Below are 17,479 nucleotides of genomic sequence, written 5' to 3' on the forward strand. Positions count from 1 at the left end.
ATAGAAACATGATACATACAAGAATATATGACATAACACTCTCTGACCATCAACGCAAACATACCCACAGAGTGCTCACCGCTCGCCCCCCCCCCCCGCCCCCCCCCTTTACTGCTAGTGCAGACCACAGTGTGGAGATCATGACTGGTGTGTGTGGGTGAGGTACCTCTGGTACATGTGCATTGGGTGGGTCCATGAGCTTACTGTCCAGAGAGGGTAGGCATATAGTGAAGATGGTCAGGCAGCCATTAACAGTGAAATGCAAATGCAAAGTTGCAAGATTGACATTATCAGGTAAGGTGAGAACTTCCCAGAAATGGTGTACCAGGGACTCAGGTGAGATGGTGCAGTCATCATGGCCCCCTGTGACTACCAGCTCCTTGTCTGTAACCATGAGACTGAGATGCACTGGTTGAGAGTTTACCAGCGTGGGCCACTTGGAAGTCTGTCCTGAGCAGCAGAAATGAAGTTGGACATCAGCTATAGGATGGAGCCAGATTGTCCAAGCAAGATGGTAGTCTGCATAGGCATGGCATGTTCAGTGAGCTGGGGAAGCTGAGATGCAGGGTGGCAGGCAGTGCTGCAAGCAGGTGCTAGCTCAGCCTGGCAGGTGGCAGTGTCAGATTGCAGCCGCAGACTGGAGCTGGACCGCCCGGGTGAGGCTGGTGCATTTACATGCATGGCGTGGTCAACGAGCTGTATAGGATCAGTTGCAGTGCAACAGGCACACAATGGGTGCAGGCGCTGGTTGGGCATGGACAGCAGCATACTGTGCAGGCGATGGCACAGTGTGGGTGAGGCCATTCTGCATAGGCGCAGCATGGGGCAGGAAGCAGCATACTGTGCAGGCACATATGCAGCATGGCAGGGATTGTCTGACATGAGTGCAGGCTTGGGGGAGGTGAACAGCAGGACTATAAGTGCAGCGCCAATGACACAAGGTGCAAAGGAGCAGGCACAGAATAAGCAGCAAGTGATTTACTGACCTTGGTAAATGGTGAGATAGGGGTGGCTGCATCAAGTGATGTGAGGTGTCAAGTAACAGGTGCAGGTCCGTAAGTTAGGTGATAGGTGAGGAATGGAGGTGCTCAAGGGGCGATCAAGCCTCTGCAATTTCTGCCTGCACTGTTTGGATGTGGCTGTGCAAGGACACATTGTACTGTCAGACGCAAATAAGTGTCTTTTGTGTGTCCTTATTCTGTTGACAGACGTGTAGTAAGTGGTCAGTGCAGTCCACACACTGTTTATGTACCACTGCATGGGCTTGTCCGAGGGTGAAGGATTGTTGGCATCATCGCATTGGGGCAGTGAGGTGGCCGAAGTGCGTGTACTGTCAGCAGTGTGATCAGGAGGCATGTAGAAGAGTTTGTTTGCATGCAGTAAGGGCATAAGGCAAAAGGCCCATAGGAAATCAGCACTCAGGACCATCTCTGTAACACTGGCAATGGTGAACGACCATGTGAAGTGTGTATCATAGCCAGGGTCTTGAGTATGTGTCTGGAATCCCTTAACAGCAACAGGAGAGCCATTAGCAGCTGTCAAGTGAATGTGCATGTCTGCAGACATAGGCAAGACAGGTGCGTGAGGGGGAAATATCTATTAGGTACATTATGTATGTAGATTGTGGACAGTTGGGAATGTAGGTCTGACAGGAAGCATGCAAGGGATAAGTCCCTGCAGTCGCACTATTCAACTGTGTCCTCGGTGGCTCAAATGGATAGAGTGTCTGTCATGTAAGCAGGAGATCCCAGGTTCGAGTCCCAATCGGGGCACACATTTTCAGCTGTCTCCATCGAGGTATATCAACAACACCTGTCAGCAGCTGAGGGCTTCAACTAATTATCATTTATTCTAGAGAAGCTGCACGGACATCAATGGTATCTGTTCTTTTGAGAATAGTTACTATCTTCATGTATATATAGTTAAAAGGCTACCCAGCCATTGACCTTCGTCTGTGCGAATGCTCACAGGTTGCCAAACTCTTACGGGATTCATCACCTTAGTGTGTGCGAGTAATGAGTGGATGGGCAAATATCTATTAGGCACATTATGTATGTAGATTGTGGGCAGCTGGGAATGTGGGTCTCACAGGAAGCGTGCAAGGGATATGTCCCTGCAGTTGCACTATTCGTCTGTGTCCTCAGTAGCGCAGATGGATAGAGTGTCTGCCATGTAAGCAGGAGATCCTGGGTCCGAGCCCCAGTCGGGGCACACATTTTCAGCTGTCCCCATCAAGGTACATCAACAACACCTGTCGGCAGCTGAGGGTTTTGACTAATTATCATATAATCATTTGTGATGTAAACCACTGCTTCTCAGTATATTTATTCCTTCATGAAATTTGTTGCAAGTAAGATATCTCTATTTCCAACAAATAGATCAATACATAGTCTAAAATGACTTACCTTGGTCCAAAAAGTGATCCAGTATTCAGGAACACATATTTTCAACAAATTGACAGCAACCATTAACAACTTGGCTTCGGATAAAGCATGGTTTAAACAGAGTTTGTAAGACTTTTTGATAGGCAACTCCTTCTACTCTATAGAAGAATATCTTAACAGGGACTGTTTGGCCAGATTCAGTAAAAATGTCTGTTACATTTCAGTTTTAGCAGCACTTAGTCACTACAGTTAAGATTATGTATTTTGTGCATGAAAAATTTGTTAAAAGTGCATAACAATGTTTCATTCTGACAGTTTATGAATCCTGTAAGTATTAGCAGTTCCATTTTACTGTAATGTATCCACTTATTTTGACAATCTTCTGACAAATGGTCAGGGTTGTAAGTATTATATTCAGATATTTTAGGTTTTTTATGTTATAGTTTCTGACATGTTCCACACCCATGAGAATGATCTCATTTTTTGGGTCTGTGGAACAAAAGCTGAATCTAATCTAATCTAAACCAAACAAACTCCAAAACTTAGAGTAACACACAGTCCTACATCCATTGCTGCACTAACATTGCTTGCAAACTATTCAAAAACATTAATCCCACATTAGTGTGCACAACTTACTCCAACATGCCCTGTGAAAACACAATCCATTTCAAACACTCCACCCCTTATGATCTCATACAACACAACGCAATTACATCATGAGTCAAAGGTTGAACTGGACCCTCTGGTCCACACACTTTAAATATTTAACAGTAGGCTTCTTTCCAAAGATTATCTCATAAGGTGTTTTCCTAAAGTTCTGTTTTTAAAGGTATGCAGCTGCACAAACTACTTCAAGCCAAAATCTCCTATCTATCCTTGCTTCAGATAACAGGCATCTTCAGATATGCATTAAGTGATCTGTTGCATCTTTCAGCTGTACCATTTAATTCATGTACACAGGGATGAGATGCATTTAAAATGATTCCTTTCTATCTTATAAACTGATAATCATCTGAATTTAAATATTCCTTCCCATTGTCACATTTCAATTTCTTAATAGTTCTACCAGTTAAATTTTCAATTTCATTAACAATCGTAAACTTGATTTTTAGATTTGACAGTGTAGACTCTAGCTTCTTTACTGCTTGGGTCCATTCACATTAATGTGACCGCGTCCTATGTTCAATACCAACATGCAATAGCCACTCACAGATGGCAGGTGGCAGTGCTAGCAATGGAGAATATATAAAGTGGGTCAGTGGGACATGGAAAACAGTGCAATCATAGTCATTATGTGGAAACAGAGTGATTTATCTGATGTCCAAAATGTCATGATCATTTTCTTTTGAGCCAAGGGTGGAAGCATTTTCAAAATGTATAAGTCTGTAAACTTTTCATGTGCCGCTATGATTAAAGAATACTGTGTATAGCAAATTGGCACTATCCAAAACCAGTGAGGCAGCTGTGGTGCACCATGGGACATAGATGACAGGGCTGAATGATGGCTGTGGAGATGAGTATGAGCAAATAGACAAATAACTGTTAAGGAAACGACCACCCAGATTAACCCAGGGGCCACCTACATTGTCTTCTCAATGACTGTTCAGTGCACATTTCTGTGTATGGACCTCCACAGCAGGCACTTGGTTGATGCACCCAAGCTGAATGCTGTTCACTGGTGACAAAGGCTGGAACTCGTATGCCAGTACTGCAGTTGGATGTATGCTGAGTGGTGTTGAGTGACCTTCTCAAGTGACTCACATTTTGTGCACAAAATGTCTGAAAGCAAACACCCGGCAACAGTTGTCAGAAGGGCTCAGGCTGGAGGAGGCAGTGTTATGTCCCAGGGGATATTTTTTGGCATTCCCTGAGTGATCTCATCACAATGAATCAACAAAAGTACACATCTATCCTTGGGGACCATGTCCACCCCTACTTATGGCTTGTTTTTCTTGACATGTTGGCATCTACCAGCAGGACAGTGCAACATGTCACACAGCTTGCAGTGTACATGCATGTTTCAAAGAGCAGCAGGATGTGGCTAGCATTCTACCCTGGCCGCTAAACCGCCCTGGCCTAAACCCAATCAAGAATCTGTGGGACCACCTCAATCGGGCTGTTTACACCATGGCACTGGAGTCAGCATGGCTCCACATCCCTGTCGGTAACTTCCAGAACCTCATTGACTCTCTTCCTAGATGTCTCACACTGGTTGGTGCTCCAAGAGGTGTTTATTCAAGCTTTTGACAGGTGGTCACATACGTGGGTATTAGGGGAAACGAACTGGCAGATATGGCTGCCAAAGACACATGTTCCCTCCCTCAAGTTTTTGAATGTGCCGTCCCCCTCCATGCTGTTACCTCCCTTTTGCGTTTTCGTGTTATGCATCAATGGGAAGAGGAGTGACTGACAGTCGGTGAAAATAAGCTGCATCTGGTCAAGGCCACCACGTGGCCATGGCGTACGTCCTACCAGTCATGCAGGCAGGATGAGGTTGTCCTCACTTGCCTCCGCATCGGGCACATTAACGCATGGTTTTTTACTCCGGCGGGAGGAGGATTTGCCCTCTATTTTGCAAGATGATGCAATGATTATAGTTAAGGTCTTACGGTTTTGTGTCCTGTCCAATTCGTTGCCTCGGATTTTAGGGAGAGGATTTTAATGTGCTGCTGGGTGACTGGCTCACCCAGGTTTTAGGTAAGAGGTCCGCCAGTCACAATTACCTACTTGTTTCACTTCGATTTCTGTTCTCTTTTCCTTGTGTTTCCTTTCCTTTTTTAGTGCATTTCTTCTCTTCTCCTCTTGTTTTGCCTCTGTATGTGAGGATTTGGAACTGCATCAGGTCTGTGTCTTTTAGCCGTTCTCCTTGTTCGCTGTCCGTCTTCGTCGCTTCACCGCATGTGTTCCTGTTTCTATGCATTTGGGTGCTGATGACCACGCTGTTTAGTGCCCAAAAACCTCAAACCACACACACACACACACACACACACACACACACACACACACACTAGTATGACTGGACAATGTATAATCAGCAATAAAAATATTTCCTCATGCTAAATGTGAGTTGAGTGAGGCCCATTCAGATCATTTTGAATAATCTCTAAGGTTTCTTTTTCTAAGCTTCTATTGCTTTCAAAATGTAAATTGCACATTTTATTTTCAAACAAACTTTACACTTCATAAACTCTGATTTTAAATTTGTTGACAATCCATCTGGTAACTGATGTTTACATAATGTATCCAGATCGTTAAAATTTACATGTCCCAGAGTACAATGCCATTTCTCCTTTACTGATATACTATCCTTATTACTCATATTATTTACATTAATAACTTTCTTATAAATTGTACTTGTCATTTTGTACAGCCTATTTCCTTAGAAAGTGATCGCAAGTAAGTTATCGTCTTTATCAAAAACTTTTGAGGAATTGTCTGCAGGCACAATTTTATTTATTTTTTTGTCACTTTAGTATTGGTGATCAAAATTCTACCCATGTCTTTATGTAAAATACATTTTTTTATTTGAATTGGAATCATGTCATCATAAAGTGGAAAATAATTAATCATATTTCCAACTTTTGCAGCTTGTCAAACTTCACCATCCACAGTTTTTACATGCATTTGGTCTTGTAAATATATGCACTCAGAAAAATAACTATCATTATTGACAACATGATCTATACAACCACTGAGTAATAACCAGTTAATCTGTACATTGTTATCTGACTCAACATTATTACATGCTATCGTAGGTTGTACCTCCATTACAAAGCTGATCGTGGCATATTAGTTCTGTTGATATCTTCTGCATCCTGGATGATGACCGCCTCTTCAATCTACTCACCTTTAACATGTGACCAGTTGTTACTGCTGCTATCCTGTCCATTTTGACTATGTTGTCAACTGTCATGACTGCCTCCTCGAGGATGTCCATGAATCTCTGCTTGTTCCTGACTGGTAACAGTCCTTCTGGAAATGTCCTTGTTTGTCAAATACATAATCCAACTGCTCCTGGTAGCTCATAGTGGTTTGGTTCACAGTGTAAAATGCATTTGATTATGCACCTTCACTTTCATCCTTGTTTTTTAAATCCATCATTTTATTTTACTTTTAATGTATTCAAATGCCTGAGATTTTTCTTTCAAAATTTCAATTAAGTCCTTGCTATAGTTCAAAGATTCCAGCAAGGATCTCAGTGTATAGTTTTCTATCACTTAAGTGCCTGCTAATTTAGTTTCTTCACTGAAACTTCCTGGTAGATTAAAACTGTATGCTGGACCGACACTCAAATTCAGGACCTTTGCCCTTTGTGGGCAAGTGTTCTGTCAAACCAGCCAGTCAAGCATGACTCACAAGGTATCTTCACAGCTTTACTTCCACGAGTTCCTCATCTCCTACCATCAAAATTCACGGAAGTTCTCAAGAGTTTGCAGGAGAAATTCTGTGAAATTTGGAAGGTAGGAGACAAGGTACTGGTAGAAGTCACTATAGTCTCTAAACTTCAGTTTATTCAACTTGTTTCTGCAAATAAATTGCAGTGCTGTCAGTTCCCTGGAGTATAATTCATCAAACTTTTTCATTATCTCAAAAGCAGTTTCCTTATCACTCACAAATTCTGGTTGCTTGTTTGAAATTGATGCATATATGTAGCTCAGTGCAGTTAAATTTCTTTTTCCCAAGTACCATATTGCTCAAACTCATATTTGCTCTTGAAGTGACTGTGGAGGATTTCTTTGTTTTCAGATACATTTCCATTCACTGCTTCCAGTTCCCAAAGTCTTCTCCAGAAAACACTGGTATCTCAATATCAACCATGTCCTATTCATTAAGCACTTTTTGAATAACAGTATTCTTTTTAGTTCATAATGGATCACTACTTTACCAAATAACAATCTTCCTTTTACTTAGCAGCTGTGAACTGCCTCCAAGTTAAGAATATTTATTAACAGATAGCTAAAGACATTTTACCTCTCTGTTTACACATTGAGCACAATCACAGTACAGAACTGATTGACTACAATATGTATATATACACTCACTGTTGAGAGCCCTCTCAACACTATCAATACTATCACTGTAAATGTGCCACATTTCAAAAATTATATCAAGGTACTCAAAACAGTTTCTTCATGATTAACAAGGGCTAAGTCCTGTAGTGGTCCTGACAGATTTCTTTTGCTATTTAAATACTGGTTGTAAGCCTGCATAATTACCCTGTAGTAATATTCCATAGTTCAAGTGGGAGTGGAAGTAAGTGAAATAAGCATATAGTAGGAGGTATTTACCAGCACAGCTGCTCAGCTTGTGGAGCAGGTAGATTCCATACGCTAGTATGCAATATAATCTTTTGTATGGTTATTTGTGCTGAGCTTTTGGTCCATTTAAAACGCTAATAGTTTTCGTTCAGTCCAAATGCTTCTAGTCATGACAGTGAACCAGTCATTGTCTACAGTTTCCTTGTCCTTTTTCTGTATTACGTTTTTCTGTAACAGGACTGAAGTACCTACCCAAGATACTTCCCACCCCTCCTGAAGTCGTGTTCCATTGACCACCCAACCTCCACATACCCTAGTCCATCCCTATTCCACTCCCAATCCCAACAGATTGCCACAAAGAGCATATCCCTGTGGAAGACCCAGGTGTAAAACCTGGCAAGTTTACCCATCCCACAATTCCTACTCCAGTCCTGTCACATGTTTATCCTATGCCATCAGGGGTCTGGCCGGCTGTGAAAGCAGCCATGTCATTTACCAGCTTTGCTGCAATCATTGCACAGCTTTTTATATTGGTGTGACTACTAACCAGCTGTCCTCCACGATGAGCGGCCACCACCAAACTGTGGCCAAGAGCAACATAGACCACTGCATGGCACAACACACAGCTGAACATAACACACTTGATTTCAATGGCTGCTTCACTACTCAAGCCATCTGTATCCTTTCCTCCACCACCAGTTTTTCTGAACTTTACAGATGGGAGTTATCTGTACAACACATTCTCCACTCCTGTAATTATCCCACCCTCAACCTACACTAAGATACTGTCCACAGACTCTACACCCTACACCCAAAAGTTTCCACCCCCTCTGTCTTATCATCTCCTACCCATTCTCATCTCCCACCCTGTTTATTTGCAGCCCTCTGCCAATGCATTCATCTGTCTCTCCCCGCTCCTCTCTTTTCTTGCTCCTTTTTTCCCCACGTCCCTGCCCCTCAACCTCATGATGCTGTGCCTGTTGGCAGTGTACTCCCTGCACACTCCACCAGATGGTGCTTGTCTCTCTCCCCACCCATACACTACTCTTCCTTCCCCTTCCCTGCCCCTTCCATATTGCCGCTTGCATCTCACGTGACAGTTGCATTCCGGCTTGAGATGTTGGAGTTGGCAGTCATGTGAGCGTGAGGTGTTCTTGCTTGTACATGTGAATGTATGTGTCTTTCTTTTATTGGTGAAGATTGTGGCCAATTGTGTCTGCCTGAAACTTGACATGTCTTTCTTACATTACATAGCAATTGGTCTTTTCCTATAGTGTTAAATGTTAGCCTTTGTCAGGCCTAGGCATCTGAAGATGACAGTGGACATGTGTGTGCAAGTTAGAGCTTGTCGTTTGTGTGTGTGTGTGTGTGTGTGTGTGTGTGTGTTTTCTACATCTGAAGAAGAACCCTGTCTGGTAACTTAGTTTACTTTTAAATGTACTATTAAATGTTCCATCTGCCACTCAATCCCTCCTCTATGTGGTGAGTAGAAATCTATCCTGTTTCATGTTGCTATTAACCTTTGCTTTTGTATAAATAAAAGGCTTTTTTTCTGAAAAATCAACATACTACTGTTCATTTGACACCCCTATTCATCTCCTTTAAGTCACCCTGTATTTCCACAATCCCATCGCAGTTTTTTATACCTATTGCTAAAATTTTAAGTGTTTATCAGCTCTTATACATCAGTCCTAAATATTACAGATGTTACACATGAAAAATACTTTGTGGCTCCCATTTCTTTAGCTGTCAACACTTTATGAGTGAGGAGAAACTTAACTTCTGAACTCACTGTGTAACTTATCATGAAGGTATGTGTCTTCTTTTCCAATCAATCTCAGAAAGTGGCAACAACAAAGTAAGTGATACCAATCCATTAACACTATCCAATGACTTTTATCATGGCAGTTAGATGCTAATAAAGTTGATGGCAAGTAACTACAGAATAGCAGCAAGTAAGGGGGCCTTTCCAATGTGAATGAACTATTACGAGCATAAGAAAAACAAAGAAAGTCATAAACATCTATTAATACATTTCCTAGTGCAGTAAATGCCAATCCAAAGGAAGTCTAATTGAAAAATGCAGTTGCTGCATTCAAGTAGTTGCAATGTAGGAATTTTTGCTTAAGAAGAATTCTTACTACAAGAATATGACATACAACATGGTTAAAATGAATTATTTTTGTGCGTGACACACAACTGATGTAAGAAGGCAACACTCAGTAAGACAAATATGCCTACTGAAAGTGAAAGAATTTGATCCATATTTGTTTTATAAAATGTGGAACGTTGTGTTTAACTGCAGACATATATCAACTTCTAATTGATTTCAAATTACCTCTTATGTTGATATTTTTTATCTGTCATTATTGTTGTTGCTGTTGTAAATAGTTATCCATCTTGTTGATGTTGGTGTTGGCTGCTATCTGTTGTGTACACCCAAAACGTCATCTTTTAGAAATGACAGCCATAAAACCTATGAATACAACGAGCTGGACATGATGCCTAATATTGAGTAGTTTAGAATAGGCAGATTTATTCACCATATTCAAACAAGTTAAGTAATAATACATCTCAATGAGATAGTAGAGCTATTCAGATTTATGATTAAATGAACTTATGACAACAGACAAATGAGAGTGCAACACCTACAAACAGCTTTTATTTTTTTATTTTTGCTACTCTGTTACAGAGCATCTGGCAGTGTATACTTCTGCTAGCTGGAGTCATCACACAGGGACAGGGAGCTAACATTCTGTCAGTGGTGACAGTTCCAAGTAGGAGTCACATGGTCTTTATATCACCATTGCTTCATGAACTAGCTCAAAGAGGGCATAATTTGACTGTGATTAGTCCATTCCCACAGTCTCCACCCGTGAAGAATGTAAGAGATATTAAATTAAACTACAGAATGGATAGCTTTTGTAAGTAAAGCAGTGTTGATATAAAAAATAAATTAAGTAGAATAATGCTCATATCTGATGTACAGCGTTACCTATTAACTGCCTCATTTTATTATTTACAGATAAAGAGAGAAACTTGTCACTTTTTGAACTAGGTGAAACAAACCCACTTACTTTGGTTTTCTTAAGTGGCATACTTGTAACTGAAATGTGTAAGGCTGCTGTCAGTACACCAGAAGTACAAGAACTAATAACATCTAGTGACCAGAAGTTTGATCTCCTTATAGCTGGTGCTTACTCTGACTGTTTTCTTGGACTGGCACATAAGCATAATGCCAGTATTATATATCAAATTCCAAATACTCTCACGTTTATGTTGGGTGATCCAGTTGGCAACCCTGGTGCATATTCCTACATTCCTGACATATTGCTTAATATTCCTGTGAATATGAATTTTTTACAACGGATGTTAAACAGTGTGTGTGGACTCCTTGTTGAATTAGTGCGGTTCTTCAGTTATATTCCACGCCAACAAGAAATAATGATGACATATTCTAGAAATATTGACAATTTTCCATCTATTGATAAGTTGTGGAAAAGCACTTCACTGCTTCTCCTCAACAACCATGAAAGCATAGGCCTTCCCAGGCCTCTAACACCAAATACAATTCAGGTTGGAGGAATGCATATTAAACCTTCAAAAGATCTTCCAAAGGTGAGTATAAGATCAATATCCAGATAAACATCTTGCATATTGCATTTGATAGAATTAATTTTGCAATATTTGTATGTTAGGTGAAAATAAAAGTAGATATTTGGTAAACATATCATGCCAAAATCCAAAACATTATTTCATAGATTGTATGATATATTCATAGTTGTTGAAATTAGGAATAAATTTGATTCTGACTGCAGAAATGGTCTTCAGTTTCTTTTATTATGTCATGGGCAATTTCAGGGTTACAAATCCTTTCCAGAGATGTATCTGGAATATATACATCTAATCAATATGAGATATATATTTATTTTCCTCAGTAGCATCCTTGGAATTGCTATGTGTAAGACTGCTGTCAGTACATCAGAAGTACAAGAACTAATAACATCTAGTGACTGGAAGTTTGATCTCCTTATAGCTGACATTTACACTGATTGTTTTCTTGGACTGGCACATAAGCATAATGCCAGTGTTATATATCAGTTTCCAAATACTCTCACATTATAAAATGCCGTGTGGCTAGGGCCTCCCGTAGGGTAGGCCATTCGCCTGGTGCAAGTCCTTTGAGTTGACGCCACTTCGGCGACTTGCATGTCAAACTCACACATTTATATTGGGTGACCCAATTGGCAACCTAGGTGCTTATTCCTATGTTCCTGACATAATGCTCAATATTCCTGTGAATATGAATTTTGCTGTCATCACTATCCAACTGTAGTGTGCACTGTAAAACCTGTGTCAACAGCACCATTTGGGAAGTTACTCCTCACTGGTCAGCAAAGCTGTTAATGTCTATACATACCAGGTGGAGCTGAGGATGCGACTGGTAGCCCCAAATACAATCTTCACTACAAAAAGAAATTGAAAATCATGCTTGCAGTCAGAGAAAAATTTATCCCTAATCTCTAATTATTGTATGACTGTGTTCCCATACACCATCACAATGAAAAGCTTCAATATATCACAGTTGCATAATTTCAATTTAATCACCAATATTCCATTTTATTTCTTTTGTGATACTGCACACAGTAGAAGACACCGTACACGTTAAAGTAACTTTACTTTGCTAAATAGTGGAACATCAAAAAATTGACATATATTTACCAACAGTTACTCAGAACTGAACAGACAGATTCATTATAAAGCTGCATGACAAGTAGTAGTATATTGTAAACAGCCTTTGTTGATACAGCTGTAGGTAATTATTTTCTTTGAAAAATAGAAAAATATTCATATCAATGTAAACTCTGACTCATACTACATTCTTGAAAGTTCTTCTTCTTGAAAAATCTGCAGAACATGAAGAATTAATGGTTGTAAACTCAACAACACAAATAGTAAAAGTGGCTGAAATTTGAATTTCCCTCCATGTTACTCAGGAGCCAGTCACACCAACAGACTGTACAGTATTGCTCATAAAAGGAAAGGACACTTGTAGTTGTGAGTGTAACTGGGAGATTTATGCATTATTGACACTCAGTGCAAAGTGTGACCCTCTAGAAAAATGCAAGAAAATCTGTTCAGATAAGGAGCAAGCAAGCAAAGGGCACAGAGTGGTGCATGCAAATGAGAAAGCTAAACTGGTGAACTTTGGTGTGACAGTACAATGGCCATCTTTTAGGATGAACAAATGGGAATGACATGAGACCAGCTAGCCAGGCCATTCACTTTTAAACTGACACAATTTATTATTTATTTAGTTTTTATTCTGCCCACATCTCTTTAAGCAGCTATCTTTTTTATTTGGTGGTTTTATCATCTGTTCATTTTGTTGCCTTATTTTAATGTGTTGATTAATCCATTAGATTTGTTGTATTATGCTTCTCTGTTCACCTTTCATGTTCATAATACTTTCTCTCCATTTCCATATTTAAATATTGTCAGTTAAGTGCGAGTGTCTGGACTAGTTAGTCTCATGTCATTCAGTGCAGATCACTCCATGCACTACACTCGCTTGTGGTAGTTGCCTCCTCTGTACCCAGTAACGTGACATTCAGGGTTGCAGCACATGACTGACGTATATGTTCTGGCTCCTATCTTACACCAAGCCTCTTCATCTGGCTGTTTCTTTGTGTTATTATTAGCTGTCACCACAGTATTTTATTATTTCTTATTTCTTTATTCTTTATTTCTTATTTCTTTTAACGTTTCACCATATCTAGCCCAACAACTGCTAAGAACTGTGTATTGTATTGTATTAAATCAGGAATGTAGAAACGATGGATAGCCTTCATCCCACTGTAGCCCTCAGTGGTTCACAACCCCACAACAGGTCACAGCAGTCCACCCACACCACCACTGCCTCACAGCAAACCCAGGGTTATTGTGTGGTTTGGCCCCCAGTGGACCCCCCCCCTCCCGGGAACATCTCATACCAGATGAGGGTAATCCCAGATGTTTGCATAGTAGAGTAAGTATGGTGTACACATACGTGGTAAGGGTGTTTGTGCAGCAATCGCTGACACAGTGTAACTGAGGCAGAATAAGAGGAACCAGCCCGCATTCGCCAAAGTAGATGGAAAACTGCATTAGAAACCATCCACAGGCTGGCCAGCACACCAGACCTTAACAGTAATCTGCTGGAAGGCTTCATGCCAGGGACCAGCATGCCTTCCCACTCAGGACGCAGTGCGTTAGACCACACAGCTAGCCGGGCGGCCTAAAAATTGTGTATATGATGTCTGCATTAGTTTTAATTATTTCATTCATGCAGGCATATAGAAAAATTATTTTTATCGCATTCCTCTCCTCTGTTTTCAGTGATTTGCACATGGTGATGGACATTGTTCACCCAAAACTGGTTGTCACATTAAAAATAAAAGCCTTACAACTGAAATGTTGATTTTCATGTCTATCACAATACTCAGTTGCAGATGCTCACCCAGAAAGATTGTTTCTTATTTCATTTTCTGCTAGGGCACTGTTCCAGAGGTTTTTGTGTGTATCTAGTGCTGGGTCAGGAAAGTTTTCTCATATGGTCCAATCCAAGAAAATTGGACAGCTATTGAGCTAACTGCTGGCCATGGAATCTGTGTAGTTGCTGCTTGTGATGACATTGTGGCTGCTGGCTTATGGATAGAGATGGTAACTGCATGTGAGGTCAGCATGGACGTCTCTGGGTGTAATGAAGCTTGCAGTGTCTTCATGATGTCTTGTGGAAGTGAAGGCACTGGCTTGACTCACTCAATAGTGACCTTTGTGGTTTTACCAGTTTGCTTGATCTCCATGGTGTGGTCTCCTGGTCGCATAATTGGAAAGGGAGCAGTGTAATGTTGCTGGAATGGTGATTTGATGTGACCTGTGTGGAGACTGATACAAATACAGTCATCCAAAGCTTCATGGATGAAATCATGGTGTTCAATGTGGCACAAAGCTGGGCAGGTAGGTGTTGGATCTAGGCAGTGTGATCTTGGAGCTGTTGCGCCACCTGTGACATTTCTGCTGTTCATGGTAGTGGTACAGGTATGAGGTACTTTGCTGGAATGCATAATGTCTCATCATGGACCATTTCTGTTAATGATGCTCTGATGACCTGTTTGTACACTGCATGGAGGTCAAAGAGGACTGTGGGAAGAGCATCTGTCACTTTCTCGTTGTGGCATATGAGAGATGTCTTCAGATCTGATGCCATCCTTCCACCAACCCACTACTGGTAAGATGATACTTTGTTATATGATGACACTGAATGCTGCAAAAGTTGGACAGTTCTTAGACCAAAATGGATTTGAATTGATGGCCCTCATCTGCAGTGATGTGGAGAGAGCAATCAAATCATGCTATCCAGGTGGTGACAAAGTAGAAATGTCCATGATAGGTGTTGCTTCGCTCATTAAGCACATCTGTCCATCACTCTGAAAATGCATCTCTAGCCACTCACAGGTGGAAGGGGGGCCTACAGTAGGGTGTCCATTTCATTTTCATTGAAAAAGGGAACATTTAAAATAAATTAGAGAAAAACCTGGGACAATGAAGAAAAAAAAACGGGACATAAATATTGTATAGACTAATTTAATACACATACAAGTTTACCTTTAAAACGTGCACTCAGATGACCCCAAATAACTTCTTACGATTATTCTGCCACATTATCACCATACTTTTCACTTTTATGTACTTTATCAAGAATTGCATATTCATTTGAAATTGTATCATAAAAGTCAGTACTCGATACACCATTAAAGTGTGTTTTGACAATGAGCAAGGCCCTCACTGTTTCAACTTTCATTCTGGTTTTTTCATCTGACCACAAAGAGTTCACTAATGAAAACACACGTTCCACAGGAGCATTTGACCCAGGAATTGCCAGACAAAACTCCACCAAATGAATCATGTTTTTCATGTTAATGTTTTTACTTTTGAAATTAGCACATATTATAGACCACATTGCACTAACACTTTCTTTGTCTCCTTCTTCACTTTTTATGAAGCTCTGTGCACATGAAAATTCATCAAACAGTTCATCTTCATCAACAGGAAAATTTGGTACAATACTTTTAACAAAAACACAACAGTCCTGAATATCCTTTACTGTAGCTGCTCCTTTTCAGTATTAACCCAGTCAAATGCTTTAAAAGGCATGAGAAATGGTAAACACCATTCTTTAATATACTCAATGCAAGAGTCATAGAAGGTGTCAGCATAAATATGAATTTCACCCTCTTCTTCCAGCTTTCTTAGAGTCTCATGTACAAAGGATGTAGGAAATCTTTAAGATTTTCTACATTGAAATTTGCTCAATTATTTGATTATTTCTTGATAAACTTCCATTATCGTGATTTCTTGTTTCTCAATACATTTAATTATTGTGGAGAAAGGTTTTAGCTGGCTAGCAAGAAAACGTAGAAGAACAATAGACACAAGGTTATCAAAGAATTGTTTAAGGATAACAGGACACTTATCAAGGAAAATGAAATATGATTTCAAAGCAGGAAATATCTTTACAATTCTTTCCGATGCTGGTAGCAGAGATAGCCACCTTGTCTTGCTGTGTCCAAGTACAGTTTTGTATACAGTTTCAGTAAACTTACAGAATTACTTCAGAGATTCAACCCTTACTGTATCTATGTGGAAATGCTGGTAGATTTTGTTTACAATTAATTGGCAGTCGATGGGTATGCAATTTGAGCCAGTTTGTAAGGAATTGTGCACCACATGTGCGGGACAGCCAACACCTACTGTATTATTCACTGTGTTCTGTTGCAGTTTATAGAACAAATTGTTTTTTTCCTTTCCTCTGCTTGCCACCAAAATTGGTGTTAGTGTTGTCTGCAGAAACTACAATCACCTTTCCCTCAAGATCATATTTCTTTAAAACCTCCAATTCTGAAGTAAATCTGAAGTTTCTCCAGCTAAATTAAGCAATTCGAGGACTTTCACTGTGATGCCATTTTCAGGGTGAAAATACCTGATAAGGATAGGGACCAACTTCAAATCCAGATGATTCGATGTATCAATCGTTACAGAAATGAATCGAGCACTTTTCAGTTCATTTAAAACCTGCGGAGCTGCATATGGTGCAATAACATTTGAAATGATTGCATTACATTTTTTGTGTCCACATGTGAATTTAGGATTGAAAAGTTTTTTAACAACTGCTGTAGTACAGTCCATTGACTTAAAGCTATGGTTGTGCATTGCACTGTGGTATGTAAAAGTAGCTTCTTGTGCTGCCAACTGCCTATCCATTTCTGCTACTGATTTTAAGTTTACATAGTAGTCACTCACGCATTTGTTTGCTCTTTTCGTTTGATCACTCATGCGATGTTTCTAAGTCTTAATGTGATTCACAATGTCAGACCTTACACTATGATCAATAGCAAATTTTGATCTGCACAACGTACATTCTACAGTTTCTCCCCTACCAGTGATAAAAGGAAACTTGCTTTTTATATTGCTGTTAAAATTACACTTTCGTTTTGGCATAATGAAACAGTGATTGCACAGTGCAAAACATTAACAGATGGACAGGTATACACTCGCACACACACACATATCCATCCACACATACAGACACAAGCAGACATATTTAAAGACCAAATATGTCTGCTTGTGTCTGTATGTGTGGATGGATATGTGTGTGTGTGCGAGTGTATACCTGTCCTTTTTTCCCCCTAAGGTAAGTCTTTCCGCTCCAGGGATTGGAATGACTCCTTACCCTCTCCCTTAAAACCCACATCCTTTCATCTTTCCCTCTCCTTCCCTCTTTCCTGATGAGGCAAC

The 17,479-nt window shown here is 40.2% G+C and overlaps 2 protein-coding genes across 3 annotated transcripts in view; both read left to right on the forward strand.

The window, feature by feature from the left end:
- LOC126416301 (UDP-glucosyltransferase 2-like) overlaps positions 1-17,479 on the forward strand; it is a 394,127-nt gene that overhangs the window by 240,673 nt on the left and 135,975 nt on the right. The gene's annotated exons all lie outside the window — the stretch shown is intronic.
- Positions 1-17,479, forward strand: part of LOC126416351 (UDP-glucosyltransferase 2-like) — an 82,810-nt gene that overhangs the window by 33,459 nt on the left and 31,872 nt on the right. Inside the window, exons 2-3 of the mRNA XM_050084034.1 lie at positions 10,335-10,566; positions 10,668-11,260. Coding sequence (XP_049939991.1) covers positions 10,335-10,566; positions 10,668-11,260 — 825 coding nt within the window. The remainder of the gene's footprint in view (positions 1-10,334; positions 10,567-10,667; positions 11,261-17,479) is intronic.

This window comes from Schistocerca serialis, chromosome 1 (assembly GCF_023864345.2).
Source record: "Schistocerca serialis cubense isolate TAMUIC-IGC-003099 chromosome 1, iqSchSeri2.2, whole genome shotgun sequence".
Classification (NCBI taxonomy): Eukaryota; Metazoa; Arthropoda; class Insecta; order Orthoptera; family Acrididae; genus Schistocerca; species Schistocerca serialis.